The sequence below is a fragment of the Nelusetta ayraudi genome, unplaced genomic scaffold, assembly GCF_046127955.1.
Source record: "Nelusetta ayraudi isolate G7.1 ecotype Tasmania unplaced genomic scaffold, CSIRO-AGI_Nayr_v1 ptg000256l, whole genome shotgun sequence".
Taxonomy (NCBI): Eukaryota; Metazoa; Chordata; class Actinopteri; order Tetraodontiformes; family Monacanthidae; genus Nelusetta; species Nelusetta ayraudi.
The window spans coordinates 27,501-41,936 of NW_027466305.1; the positions used below are offsets into that span (position 1 = coordinate 27,501).

General features: G+C 52.2%; 2 protein-coding genes across 3 annotated transcripts in view; both read right to left on the reverse strand.

Annotated features, from left to right (window-relative positions):
• The window catches only part of taok2a (TAO kinase 2a), a 14,644-nt gene extending 5,763 nt beyond the window's left edge, over positions 1-8,881 (reverse strand). Inside the window, exons 1-17 of one of the 2 annotated variants that reach the window (XM_076017010.1) lie at positions 8,312-8,881; positions 5,851-5,991; positions 4,952-5,023; positions 4,760-4,861; positions 4,519-4,564; positions 4,306-4,402; positions 4,042-4,155; positions 3,878-3,969; positions 3,677-3,770; positions 2,628-2,709; positions 2,336-2,506; positions 1,695-1,904; positions 1,479-1,607; positions 1,024-1,260; positions 812-940; positions 528-731; positions 1-107 (exon numbers count right to left, since the gene is read on the reverse strand). The exon at positions 1-107 is cut by the window's left edge and continues 133 nt beyond it. In XM_076017010.1, the coding sequence (XP_075873125.1) occupies positions 1-107; positions 528-731; positions 812-940; positions 1,024-1,260; positions 1,479-1,607; positions 1,695-1,904; positions 2,336-2,506; positions 2,628-2,709; positions 3,677-3,770; positions 3,878-3,969; positions 4,042-4,155; positions 4,306-4,402; positions 4,519-4,564; positions 4,760-4,861; positions 4,952-5,023; positions 5,851-5,982 (2,018 nt within the window). In that variant the 5' untranslated portion in view covers positions 5,983-5,991; positions 8,312-8,881. The remainder of the gene's footprint in view (positions 108-527; positions 732-811; positions 941-1,023; positions 1,261-1,478; positions 1,608-1,694; positions 1,905-2,335; positions 2,507-2,627; positions 2,710-3,676; positions 3,771-3,877; positions 3,970-4,041; positions 4,156-4,305; positions 4,403-4,518; positions 4,565-4,759; positions 4,862-4,951; positions 5,024-5,850; positions 5,992-8,311) is intronic. The other variant, XM_076017009.1, reaches the window with a different exon arrangement.
• A 585-nt stretch (positions 8,882-9,466) lies between these two features.
• LOC142882310 (heat shock 70 kDa protein 1-like) lies at positions 9,467-12,040 on the reverse strand. Its single transcript, XM_076016986.1, has 2 exons — positions 11,896-12,040; positions 9,467-11,638 (listed from the first exon to the last, which is right to left on the reverse strand). The coding sequence occupies exon 2, from the start codon at positions 11,631-11,633 to the stop codon at positions 9,714-9,716; it is 1,920 nt and encodes a 639-aa protein (XP_075873101.1). The 5' UTR covers positions 11,634-11,638; positions 11,896-12,040; the 3' UTR covers positions 9,467-9,713.
• Positions 12,041-14,436: the final 2,396 nt, after the last annotated feature.

Consider the following 14,436-nt stretch of genomic DNA (forward strand, 5'->3'; position numbering starts at 1 on the left):
CGCTGCACCGAGCCCAGCTGCCGGAACTCCAGCTCCTGCGTGGACTCGTGGTGCCGCAGCAGCATGGCGCACTCCAGGTCCTTCTGGGTCTGCTTCTTGTTCAGGTCCTGCAGGGGGAGGAGAAGGTTTCAGACCGGTGCACCTGCTCCTGGTCCCTGACCCCTAAAGCCCCAGTACAGGGGAGTGAGGGGGACTGTTTGACTGGTGGTGTTTAGCTCTTAGAACCACCCAGAACCATCCAGAACCACCAGGGTGTTGAGCTGATATTGAAATACAGCTGATACAGTTTGAATGTTCTCCACGTGTCTGCTGGGTTCCCTCCATGTTCTCCAGCTTCCTCCCACACTCCAAAAACATGCATGTGGAGAGGCCCTCGCAGACCCTGGTTCTTGGAGCTCAACACCCTGGTGGTTCTGGGTGGTTCTGGGTGGTTCTAAGAGCTCAACACCCTGGTGGGGCTTCAAAGACACTGATTTGGCTCCGCTCCCCCCCTGGTCCCCGGACCCTCTCCAGCGCCCCCCCGGTACCTCTCTCAGCAGGTCCTGCTCCAGGTTGTGTCGAGCCAGCAGCATCTTCCTCTTGTACTGGCGGCACTGCAGCTCGTAGTACTGGCGCTGGCGCCGCAGCAGGCTGGCCTCCTCCTCCGCCTGCATCTGCTGCAGGCACTCCTTCTGGCGCCCCAGCCACTCCTGCTTCTCCCGCTTGGGGGTGGACTGGTTCTCGTTGAGCTCCTGGTGGAGGAGGTGGAGAGGGTGAATGGTGCACGGTCCTGTGGCCCGGCCGGAGCGGCGGTCGCACTCGGGGTCGTTACCTCCTTCAGCTGCTCCTTCCGCTGGCGGTACTGCCGCTTCTGCGAGTCCAGCAGGCTGGTCAGCTCCTTCTTCTGCTGGCCCAGGATGTGCTGCTGGAACTTCTTCTCCTCTGCCAGTGCCGCTTTGGTCTGCAGGAGGACACGGAGGAAGACGGCCAGGCGGTCAGACCCGGGCAGGTCAGCTGACGAGCCACTGAGCTCACTGGGCTCACCTCCTTCTCCAGGATGGCCTGGTGCTTCTTGGCCAGCTTGTCGGCCTCGGTGGAGAAGCTGTTCCTCTGGTTCTCCAGCTCCTTGTCCAGCTTCAGCTGGTGCTCGTCCATCTCCGCCTTCAGCTTGTTCTCCAGGCCCATCAGCTGCTTCTGGTGCTGCCGCCTCATGCGCTTGTAGCCCGACATCTGCTCGCGCAGCGCCGAGCCCTGCTCGTGCTCCTGGATCTGCCGGGTCACCTGCAGGACGGACAGGGAGGAGATCCAGGTTCACATACAGGTATACATGTATAGATATATATATATATATATATCACATATATATACACATATGCACAGAGATCAGCTGTTTTTCTCTCTTTGATTGTGTAAATCCCAACGCCTTTGGTTGTGATTGTAGTGCTTTACAAATCAAAGCTGATTGATTGATTGATTGATTGATTGATTGATTGACTCACCAGTGAGGCGGTCCTGATGGTGGCAAAGTGGTCCCGGTTGCGGTAGTAGGCCCGGCGGCGGCCAGCAGAGGGCGCCTGTGGTTGGTCCATCTCTGGCTGGTAGGGGTCGTCATAGATGTTGTCCTGACCCTGAGGAGCAGCAGGAGGAGCAGGAGCAGGAGTTAATACTCAGACCTGCCACTAGGGGGCACCGGGGAGCTGCGGCGCCTCTCTCACCAGGGGCCGGTGGATGATGGAGCTGTTGGAGGTGACGGTGTGCTCGCCCTCCTGCATCATGGCCATCTCGCTGCTGCTGTCGTCCGAGGCGTCGGCCAGGCTGTTGACCGAGCTGCTCTGGGAGCTGGCCGAGATGGACATACTGGGCACCGACTGGGAGCTCTCCATGCTGTTGACGGTGCCGGTGCGCAGCAGGTACTGCTCCACCTCCTGGCACACACACACACACACACACACACACACACAGGTCACTCATGGTGTCTGTATCCACTAATACCTGGCTTGATATTGAGCTGTTCTGATGATCTGGTTTGGTTGGGCTCGATTCCTACACCTCCAGTCTGATCATCATATTGAGCATTATTTGAGTGGCTGTGAATGCTTTTTAATTCTTTTATTCAGAAGGTGTTTGACAGCTCAGGCACACCAGCTGATCTGTACACACCACCAGGACAAAGCTTCTCATGCCATTAGTCCTCCACTGCAGACAGGAACTGAAGACATCGACTATACGAGCGAGATATTTTTTCATGATGCAGCAAAGAAAAACACTTGGCCTGGACGATGGACTCTGTCGTACGCCTGCGTAAACTCACCCCCCCCCCCCCAACACCGTGCTCAGGTCTTCCCCTTCCACCCACCTCCTCGTCCTCGCCTCCCTCCGACACCGGCCCGTTCTGCTGCGTCTCCTGGAACAGGATCTTCTTCATCTTGCGGTACTGCAGGTTGTCCAGCTCCCGCACGGCGTCCTTGGTCCGAGCGATCAGGTCCATGATCACCGTCAGCGGGCGCTCGCGGCACAGGAAGCGATGCTGCAGGGGAGAGCAGGTGAGGAGGAGGAGGAGGAGGAGGTAGGTGTGTGTGTGTGTGTGTGTGTGTGTGTGTGTGTGTGTGTGTAGCTGAGTGTGTGTGCTAGAGTGACTCCGCCCTCACATTGAGCAGCACGTCCGAGGTAGGCCGGTCCTGGGGAATCTTCTGGAGGCAGGAGTCCACAAAGTTGCGGAAGGAGTCGGACCTGCGCGGGAAGGTTCAGTTCCATGACATCACTCAGGCAACACCACGACAATATATCCCATCATGCACTGTGCTCACGCAGACCCAAGGTAGAAAAGGTGAGACAAGCTGAACAATATAATACATGTACATGTGTAAATTATTATTATTATTTAAATGTCTGTGGTTTTATTTATATATTCAGTTATGAATCCATTTATCACCACGTGCTGATGGGACGTTTTCACAACACGACCACCATGACGTCATCGACAGCGCCAGAAGGTGGCGTCCAAAAGGCTTTTTAAGTCACTATGGCAGTGTCTCAATTCAGGCTCTGCATCCTTCAAACTGAGTGTCCTCCGTCTGAAGGAAGCGTCCTCCCAAGGACCCGGCCCAGAAGGACCGACCCAAACCCCGCCTCCCCGGTAACCACACGGGACGGTCTAGCCTTCGCCGTATTTCCTGGTTGCGTCACCACCGTTCTCCCCCCTGCTGGCCAACCCCGGAAGTGACGTTTTCATAGCATCAAGCTAACCATTGGTTCGCCAGCTAACGATGGCGTTGGATGTTCAAATCAGTAAAAACCCTGCGTTGAAAACTGAAGATTTGATGTGAAACTTCAATACTTAAATTTATATGTGGTGTCTTTGCCAGTAGATGGCGCTAATTTCAGCCTCAGACTTCCCAGGATCCCAGGATGCTTTGCAGCAGCAGAGCAAAGCATCCTGGGATACAGCAGGAGGTGAAGGACAGTAGCGGTGCAGCCTTGGAATGGGCTAAAACGAGGACGCATTCCCAGGACGCATCTTGAGCGTCCTAAGCACCCTTGGGAAGTGGGAGGAGCCTTCACGCAGTGCTGTGACGCAACTTCCTTTCAAAATGCGCACTTCAAGGATGCAGAGCCTGAACTGAGACACAGCATATGTGTTGAAATAGAGAGAAGTCCCTGTACAGGAAGTAGGAAGCGGGGAAGCAGCGGCGCTCACCAGTGGTTGGACTGCAGGACGGGACTCTCGTTCTGAGCAATGTGGTATAAGGCACTCATGGCGTTCATGTTGAAGAGCGGCGGCTTCCTCTCCGCTGCAGACACACAACGCACCATTAACATCAGCACCACCCCCACCTCCACCTTCTCCACCACCACCACCTCCTCCTCCACCTCCTCCACCACCACCTCCAGTAGTTACCCAGCTCGATGGAGGTGATTCCCAGCGACCAGACGTCCACCTTGCCGTCGTACTGGCCCTCGTCCATGGCCAGGATCACCTCGGGGGCCATCCTGGAGCGGCACACAGCAACGCGTCAACTCATGGGAACACCACGCAAAGTGCCACTAGGGGGCGCAGCTCACCAGTACGGCGTTCCCACGAAGGAGTTGGCCGGCGCCACGATGGAGGCGGAGCCAAAGTCACCCAGCTTGACCTGCCCGGGCTCCGTCAGCAGGATGTTGCCCGCCTTCACGTCCCTGCGGAGGGTCAGACAGGTTAGAGCGCCGCGGGGGTCGGTGGGGGGGTGGGGTCACGTGACCACAGGCGGGACTGACAGTCAACAAGAGAAACAACAACAACAACAACCGGAGTGCGACTGACAAAGTGGAGACGTGAAGCCTCCTCACCTGTGAATCATGTTGTGGGAGTGGAGGTACGCCAATCCCTGCAGTGCACCATGGGTAATAGCAGCAATTTCTATTTCTTGGAGAGGCTTTTTGTGAACTGAAAAAGAAAAAGGAGAAGAAGGAGAAGAAAGAGGAAGAGGAGGAAGAGGAGTCAGTGAGCCTCTGAACGACTTTGGGTGTGGACTTGGAAGCAGAGTGAGATCCGGTTCTGACCTTCCAGCAGGTCGGAGGCGGAGCCCAGGCAGTACTCCATCACCAGCTGAGGAACACACACACACACACACACACACACACACACACACACACACACACACACACACACACACACACACACACACACACACAGGTCAGTGCAGGAAGTGGTGAGGCTGAGCCACGTGTTTCGTCCCAACGGCTACAAGTGGAACTTTCTTGTTGTTGTTGTTGTGCGCTGTGTGACGGTAACAACACCCACCCAGGCCGTGTGCTCCCTCAGGTAGCAGCCGCGGTACTCGATGGTGTTGGGGTGACGGAGCTTCTGCAGGAACTTCACCTCTTTGATGATGTCCTGCCATTTCTACACACAGCAGAGCCACAAGTGTCAACTGCAGCCACAACACAACACAACACAACAGTCACAGTGTGACAGGAAATGCAGTGTTGTCACCTCGTTGGTCTGCTTGCCGCTGTAGGACATCTTCTTGATGGCCACCACCTCGTTGCTCCGCACATCGCGGGCCTGATGCACAACAACAACACACAGACACACAAAAAGGAGTCAATGACACCTTACACCCGACGATGAATCCAACCGCTGTCATTTTGGAGACAGAAGGTTAGAAGTTTTGGAAGTTGGGGTTGAAATTACAGAATCCAAGATAACTTTGTGCCCCGCCTCCCCTGATGTTGACAGGAAATGAGTTGCGTTGCTGCTTTGAGATGCTGATCAGGGCGGCCGTCCTGGAATCGGGGTCACCCAGTTCCATGTTAACGAGAGGAGAAGGGGAGAACGACGGTACTCCGCAGGAGATCCAGGGGAGAGCAGAGAGCCCAGGCAGCATCGTGGATCAAGACGAAATACCCCCACAGCCCGAAGGAAAGAGGATCTCCTCCTGAGGACTGAGTGGACCAGGAGGCCTGCAGGAGGAGGACCAGGTCCGTCTGGAGCACAAGAACTGAACCTCAGAGGGGCCAGCAGGATGCAGAGGGACCAGAAGGAGGGGCCACTCCACATCTTCAAGTCTCTTCTTGTCATCACAGACCACAGAAGAGCAGCTTCACATCTTTCTGGGATGTGCAAGAAGCAGTGTATGGCGCCCTCTGCCAGTCTGGGGTGGTGGTGGTGGTGGTGGTGGTGATGGTGGTGGGGGGGGTCTCAGAGGGCTGATCCTTGAAATGTGTTCACAGTGGCTCACAGCATCAAGCATGACTGGAGGAGACCAGTTGGGGTTACGTGAAAAAGAATAAAAACACACACACAGCAGATACACTGCTGGAAGAAGGTCCACACAGGTGTGTACGTGCGTGTGTGTGTGTGTGTGTGTGTGTGTGCAGGTGAGGACTCACAAAGTAAACGGCGCCGAAGCTGCCGTGTCCGATTTCTCGCAGATCGGCGAACAGCTTCTCCGGGTCATCTTTGCAGAAGAGGTCGGCCACGTCGGGGTCCTTCAGATTGCCCGCCCGAACACTCGAGGGCATGGCCAGGGCCTGAGGGGGGGTGGGGAGAGAGACATGGGTCAGTGTGGGGTGGGCGGGGTCAAGGGCTCGTGAACACTTTGGGAAATTCAACCGTCTGCGTTAACGATGCAGGAATTTATCAGGGCAGATGATCTGCCTAGCAACAGTTAACAGGAAGCAAGTCAAAAACGACGAGTTCACAGTGTACAAAATAAAAGAAGACATTCAGAGTTAAAACAACTCGTTGTCACACCAGCAGGAAGAGGTCATGTGACCGCCTCCACACTGGTCCCTGCTCACAGCACACACACACACACACACACACACACACACACACACACACACACACACACACACACACACACACACACACACACACACACACACACACACACACACACACACACACACACACACACAGTGTTTCCATCACCCCGAGAATTGTGCAAAACCTGAATATGGCCATGATAAAACCTGGTGGTGGAAACAGCTGCACTGGGAAAAACCTCTCAGATGTGACTCAAAGGTTTTGATGCTCTCATCAGGTGGTTTATCACACGTATCCACACAGAGGAATATCACTAAAGTGTCATGGAAACACTTTGTTCACATTGACACGTGAGCGGGCGTGACGTACGGGGTCACGTGACCAGTTGACTGACCAGTGAAAATGGAGCGTTTGTGATTGGACGGAGGAGGAGATGAAATATTTATAGAGCAACCATTCTGGACAGCAAACGACATCTAAATGCAGATTTATGACCCAATGTTTTGTACCTGCATCCTCCTGATGGTGGCGTCTCACGGGACGAGAGTCGACCAAAGGTTCCGGCTTATGTGCTTCACACCTTTCAATGGAAAACGCCTGCAAATCGCAACTGGACTTTGTCGAAATCTTAGAAATATCGCTTTTATTTTGGAAACGCAGCTACTAGCGGTGTGTGTGTGTGTGTCAAGGGAGACTTTACCCATTACTTAAATGTTTCATCCCGACCGAGTGGACCGCCAGCAGTTGAAAAGCAGGGAGATTGCTGGACAGGAAGTGCCGCCCGCAGCTCTCCAGGTCCACAGGAAGTGCGAAAATAAACGTCTGCGCAGCGTCAAACACTCCACTCATCTCAAACTGGAGCAAACGGGGCCACTCTGGCTGCCCCAACACTTTTGGTCAGAGACCACATTTATGAATCATGTCACTTCTGTTGATCGACACACAAAAAAGAAAGAAAGAAAAGAGACTCAGAAAAACCAAAACCACAGAAGCCCATCAGCATTCTTCAAAAATGAGACACTATCTTGTGATGTGCATTTTTCCAGGGTTTGCTTGTCACACATATAGCGCAGAACAAAAAGGGAAGCCCATTAGTGCCACTTCCTGAGTGGAAAATATGTGAAGACGCCAGCAGGGCCAGTCAGAAGGAACGCCGCTCGGCAGCGCATCTCCACTTCCCATCCTGACCCGCACCACGTTCACCAGCACCAAGATCTATCGGATCAGTTTGACATGAACTCACTGAGACGATCAATGTGTGTGCAGAATCCCGACACGCACAGGGAAATAAATAATCATGCTTCTGTTTGTGGTTGAACAACAACAACAACAACAACAGGGTCAAATGGAGGTTACTCATCAGCCAACACACACGTCTGGGTGTTGGCGTGACCCAAATTAATGTGTCAACACAAACTTTGAAACTTTAAACACACACACACACACACACACACACACACACACACACACACACACACACACACACACACACACACACACAGGAAATCATTGGACTTTTAAATCTGTGACTAGCCAGAAGCATACACATAACAACAACCAGAATCCTCCGCATTATAACCTCAACTGTCACAACAACAACAACACAACTTCAGCCTGTCGAACATGCAGGAGCTTGATGAACCGTTGTTCCTCTGTGAAGATGGTTTGTGTGCCCACTGGTGGGTCTGCAGGAGAACCTACAGGAGTTCTGTCGCTGCTTTGTGCCCCTCGAACGCCGGGGAAAGGGTTCCATTTGGCGGACAACAGTCGCGCCGTGAACTCAAGCCCGTCGCAACACAGTTGAATCTTACACGTCGATGTATAACACCGCTTTAATAACGCGATTAGCCGAGCACACTGGTATTCCCGGGTTGTTGATAGCTTTCACTGCCCTTTCATTGCTCTCCTTGATCTCGGGCTGTGTGTGACACGACAGCAGCCGAGTGGGATTAGAACCAGCCGCGTAAGAAATGAAATAAAAATCAATGAATCGACCAAATGCATGATGCGGATTTTTTTGATTTTTTTTGTGTGTGTCATATGAATGAGTAAAATAGCAACTCGAACACGAAGTTCACTCACCGCCACTTCTTGTGTTTCCGCTCCGCAACGAAAAACAACAGTTAGCCTGGGAGCTAGCGAGCCGCAATCCTCATAGCCCGGCGGGTCTCGTCCGGCGGGCGGTCAGCGGGACGCTGAGGGGCTCATGTCCGCCGGGTCCGGTGGAAGACAGGGCGGCCAAAGGGTTTCCGAGCTGGACGGCAGCAGCAAGAGGAGGAGAATTTTTTTTTTTCAGGGAAATGGCCGGAAATAAACACAGAGCTCGCTGATCTGGAGCGCTTGCTCCCTCACTGGATGACTAGCCTCGGTGGCTAATTGGCTAGCTTAGCAGCGCTAGCCTCCGAGGCTAACGGTAGGGTTAGCTCCAGTGATGCGGGGTGTGGCTTTCTGTTTCTCCGCGGTGCTCCACCTCAGACCATACTGTCCAGCCACGCTGTACCTTTCGCAAAGAAGAACCACCTCCTTTTAAAAAACCCTTTAATTTATCCGCCCCATCCTGCGCTTGGACTTGTTCCCGACAGCGGTTTTTTTTTTTTTTTTTGTTCTTGCTAAATACAAGATGGCACAGTCTGGTGGGGCGGGACTCAAGCGCTGACCGGAAACCGTTAACTTTTATTTCCTGCGAGATTTCCGCCCGAGTATAAATGATAAAAATAAGTCGACCTAGATAACGCTCATTATCTCGTTTTCAACGGCTCCGAGGCTTGGTTTAATTATTTTATTTATTTATTTTACTGGCAAGGATTCACATGCCGCAACGTAGCCCAATGTCCCCTGTATTGTGGCCCAGAGGACGAGACAACGTGTCGGCGTGATGATAACCGACGTCAGGGCAACAACCACCCGAGCATGGCGTCAGAGACAGTCTGATCTGAATGATGTCAAGAGGTGGGGAGACAGTCAGGGGACAGGAAAGACTCATCTTATTCAATAAACAAGAGTTGGTTGAAGAAATCCTGACATCTGGTGGCGTCTATTGCTCAGTGCTTTTACTATTTTAGGCATCACGGTAAAACCACGGACGGCTAATGAATGGTGAGCAGTAGAAAACATCTTCAAGCTGGCAGTATTTTTTTCCTAGAGGAATCTGTAGGCACTGTAGAGTTCTGCGTCGGCCTGGTGACAGTTACTAAACTGGTACATGCACACGAAATGAAACCACAGTCGGAAACGGAATAAAATAAAAGTACATTTTTATTAACATAGACAACAAACAGAAGTGGTCAAATAACGGACAAACATGACAGTTGTACAGTAGATTTTTTTTTTTTTTTTTTTTACGTGACATAAATGTGCAAGATTTAGGACAATTCTAAAGAAATTCTTTAAAAAAGTGACTCCCCCACTAGGACTAATAGAATAGTCTGATTTTTGAGTTGACATGTTTTTCAATGAAAGAATCTGCAGCGTGTATGACGTGTATCTAGTCGACCTCCTCGATGGTGGGCCCCTGGGAGCCGCACTGCGACTGCCTTCCAGGGTCTCCAGCTGGCATTCCTCCCTGGTAGAGCTTGCTGATGATTGGACTGAAGACCTTCTCCACCTCTTTCTGTTTGTCATGGAACTCTTCTTTGTCGGCCAGGTGATTGTTCTCCAACCACGCAATGGCCTCGTCGCACTTGTCGACCACCGTCTTCCTTTCCTCCTCGCTGATCTTGTCCTTCAGCTTCTCATCCTGCACGCTGCTCCTCACTTGGAAGACGTAGGACTCCAGGGAGTTCTTGGCACCGATCTTCTCCTTCTGGGCGATGTCCTCGTCTTTGTACTTCTCAGCGTCGCTCACCATCCTCTCGATCTCCTCTTTGCTCAGTCGGCCCTTGTCGTTGGTGATGGTGATCTTGTTCTCCTTGCCCGTGCTTTTGTCCACGGCAGACACGTTGAGGATTCCGTTGGCGTCCACGTCAAAGGTGACGTCGATCTGCGGGACCCCTCGCGGCGCAGGTGGGATCCCTGCCAGCTCAAACTTCCCCAGCAGGTTGTTGTCTTTGGTCATGGCTCGTTCTCCTTCAAAGACTTGGATGAGAACGCCTGGCTGGTTGTCAGAATAGGTGGTGAAGGTCTGGCTTTGCTTGGTGGGGATGGTGGAGTTGCGTTTGATCAGGGGCGTCATTACCCCTCCGGCCGTCTCGATTCCCAGAGACAGAGGAGCCACGTCCAGGAGAAGAAGGTCCGATACGTTACCGGAAGTGTCCCCAGACAGGATGGCGGCTTGGACGGCAGCGCCGTAAGCCACCGCCTCATCTGGGTTAATACTCTTGTTCAGCTCCTTGTTGTTGAAGAAACCCTGCAGCAACTTCTGGATTTTTGGGATCCGGGTGGAGCCTCCAACCAGGACAATTTCCTCGATGCTGGCCTTGTCCAGTTTGGCGTCCTTCAGCGCTTGCTCCACAGGCTCCAGCGTTCCCCTGAACAGGTCAGAGCACAGTTCCTCAAAGCGGGCCCTGGTGATGGAGGTGTAGAAGTCGATGCCTTCAAACAGAGAGTCGATCTCGATGCTGGCCTGCGTGCTGGAGGACAGGGTCCGCTTGGCCCTCTCGCAGGCCGTCCGCAGCCTCCTCAAGGATCTCTTGTTGGCGCTGATGTCCTTCTTGTGCTTCCTTTTGAATTCGTCCACAAAGTGCTTGACCATGCGGTTGTCAAAGTCTTCCCCGCCCAGGTGAGTGTCACCGGCAGTGGACTTGACCTCAAAGATTCCGTCCTCGATGGCCAGGACGGACACGTCGAAGGTGCCTCCGCCCAGGTCGAAGATCAGAACTTTACGCTCTCCCGACTTGCCTTGGTCCATGCCGTAAGCGATGGCGGCCGCCGTGGGCTCGTTGATGATCCTCATCACGTTCAGTCCGGCGATGACGCCTGCGTCTTTGGTCGCCTGGCGCTGAGAGTCGTTAAAGTAAGCCGGGACGGTGACCACTGCCTGGGACACTTTTTGACCGAGGTAGGCTTCGGCGATCTCCTTCATCTTCACCAGAACCATGGAGGAGATCTCCTCGGGATGGAACTCCTTTTGCTCCCCCTTGTATTCCACCTGGATCTTTGGCTTTCCGCCGTGTCCCACCACCTTGAAGGGCCACAGCTTCATGTCAGCCTGGACCACAGGCTCGTCCAGCTTTCTTCCTATCAGTCTCTTGGCGTCAAACACAGTGTTGGTGGGGTTCAGGGCCACCTGGTTCTTGGCTGCGTCGCCAACCAGCCTCTCGGTGTCGGTGAAGGCCACGTAGCTGGGCGTGGTCCTGTTGCCCTGGTCGTTGGCGATGATTTCCACCTTTCCGTGCTGGAACACGCCGACGCAGGAGTAGGTGGTGCCCAGGTCGATGCCAATGGCGACTCCTTTTTTTCCAGTCATTTTCACTGAAAGACAAAACAAGCCAACATCAAAACTCACCGTCAACAAAATGAAACAACAGATTGTTTTCTGTGAGGTAAAATAGAATTAAAGTTCTCTTTCTTTAAAAAAAAAAAAAAAAGAAAAAAAAGTTGCACAATGTACACAATAATTGATAGCAAAACTTGAATATTAGAGGGTTAACTCCGCTTGAGGATTCTTCTAAATTCTCACGAGAGAATACCACCACGCTGCACAGTTCAAAAATAAAGGTTTTACTTACAAGTTGGTGTTGAGAAGATGACAGCTGATGTTCTCCCTCTGGATCTTCTGCGGATTCTGTCTCCTCCGCTCTCTCAGGCCGCTCTTAAGTACAGGAGCGCGCCCTCTCTCTGGCTCTTTCTAGAACACGCGCAAGCCAAGCATAACTTCCGTTTCATTTTCATTTTCAAAATAAGACACTCTGCCATCCACGGACACTGACTGCGGCGGCAAATCGAGAGCTCCGCCCTCTTATTGTGAAGGTCACTCCGATCAGTTCCAGAAGTTTCCGCCAGTTTCTCGGCCCTTAACGTCTCCGCCCACATCTTCGTTCGCCAATGAGAGCCGCGAGCGCAGCTTTGGTTTCCGGTGTCGTCGTCACTTCGTCGGACGAAGTTTCTCGACGGTGGCAGAGTTTTCTCCAAAAGTGGAGAAACCGCGAGTGGACGTCTGACTCAGAGGGGAGTGACGTCACAACACCATGACGAAGCACGTTCATTTGACATTTCAAAGCTCTTTCTGACACCTAGAGGAATCAGTAGAAGGCAATTTTAGTTAGAATTAACTCATGATATGTGACTGACGGTTTCACTGTTCTTCAAAGTTCTTAATGTTGCCTTAAATGTTCAGGAAGTCGGATCGATTGGAATTAAGTATTCTGTCAAAACCCGTCTCGTGATTGATTTCAGCAACAGGTGCGATCATTTGCCGATATGAATTTCTTTCAGTTTGTACAAAACAAAACAAAAAATGGAGCTACATTTCAAACCATTTCAGACAAAGCGACTGGATTCCACAGAGGTTGTTGCAGGTGTAAGGACTGGCCACTAGGCGTCGTCACATCCCGCAGATCCACTTGAACTGGATCCTGTCTAAGAGACGTGCTTTCAGGGTTTATGTCACAGTTTCCTGATTGCTTGCCATGAAAGTAGACCATTGACCCACTTGCAGTCTTCTTGCTTCTGTACATTTACTTTGCTCAAGCCTATTGTTGTTGTTGTTGTTGTTGTTGTTGTTTTCATTTCATTTATAGGCACCTGTCTGGACACTGAAGGTCAAGGGTTTCTGTCTTGCTGCTATAGTGCAGCTTGGTGAGGTACCGAGTGCCCAGGTTGCTGATGACCTTGATGGCACCTTGATGGCACTGGTTTTGAGCATCTGGAGCTGGTGCTTCCGGGGTGGAAACACAAACGACCGGTGTTCAGTCAAGCACCAGCTCCAATATTGAACCAGTTCCTGCTCGGTTTAAAAGGACCCAATGAGTCGCAGTTCTAACCTGAACTACCAGAGTTCAGGCTCCTCCTGGTTGTGAATCGACGTGACGTCACTCGTGAGGTTGCTCACCAATCTTAACCACGATTTCTGTCGTTGCGCTGTATATGTTCTGTTGTTGTGACATTTTATGTGATTATTTCTGTTTCTTCAAACACCCGCTGGAGTTCCAACTCAGACCACCGCTGCTAAAGCAGCAATGTCGCCACCCCTGGAGCCTCTGAAGCCTCAAGGCTCCTTGAGGATTGTTATGCAACTCAATCACACAACACTGCAGTCCGACTGGTTTTTAACTATCTTGTGAGTACAAACAGAAGAATGTTTGTGGACCAAACACCTTTAGACAAACAAAAATGACACAACTGTGATTGTAAATCTGCACAAATGCACACAGTCACAGGAGCCTCTCCCAACTGAAAGGCAAAGACAAACAACCATTCAAACGCACGCGCACACACACACACACACACACACACACACACACACACACACACACACACACACACACACACCTGGTCAACTGAATGTTACCAATTCACCTCACATCATTTTGGAGTGTGGGAGGAATCAGAGAACCTGGAGGGACCCAGCAGACACTGGCAGAACCTGGAGAGAACCCAGTATACACTGGGAGAACCTGGAGAGAACCTAGCGGACACTGGCAGAACCCTGGAGGGACCCAGTATACACTGGCAGAACCTGGAGAGAACCTAGCAGACACTGGCAGAACCTGGAGGGAACCCAGTAGACACTGGGAGAACATGAGCTCCACACAGAAAGGCCCCAGGAGACCCTGGGAATCAAATCCACAACCTTCTTGCTGTGTATAATCACGCCTAAAATTAAAACCACACTTTAAAATTGGAATAGGCTTCGACTTAGTGTGGAGCAAAAGAGCATCACTGCTGCTGTCCACACACTGTGGACCTGAGGCTGAATCACTGTGGTAAATGTTGGATGGCAGCGCAGACAGGAAAAGAAGGGAGTGGTGCAGAGGGGAGAAGGGGAAGAAGGAGAGGGAGGAGTCAAGGGGGGAGGAGGGGAAGAAGGGTAGAAGAGGGAGGAGTCAAGGGGGAAGCCAAGGGGGAAGAAGTGCAGAGGAGGGAGGAGTCAAGGAGGAAGAAGTGTAGAGGAGGGAGGAGCCAAGGGGGAAGAAGTGCAGAGGAGGGAGGAGCCAAGGGGGAAGAAGTGCAGTGGAGGGAGGAGTCAAGGAGGAAGAAGTGTAGAGGAGGGAGGAGGGGAGGAGGGCGTGACCCATTGTGACCTGCTGGCGGCGGCTATAACGCAAAGG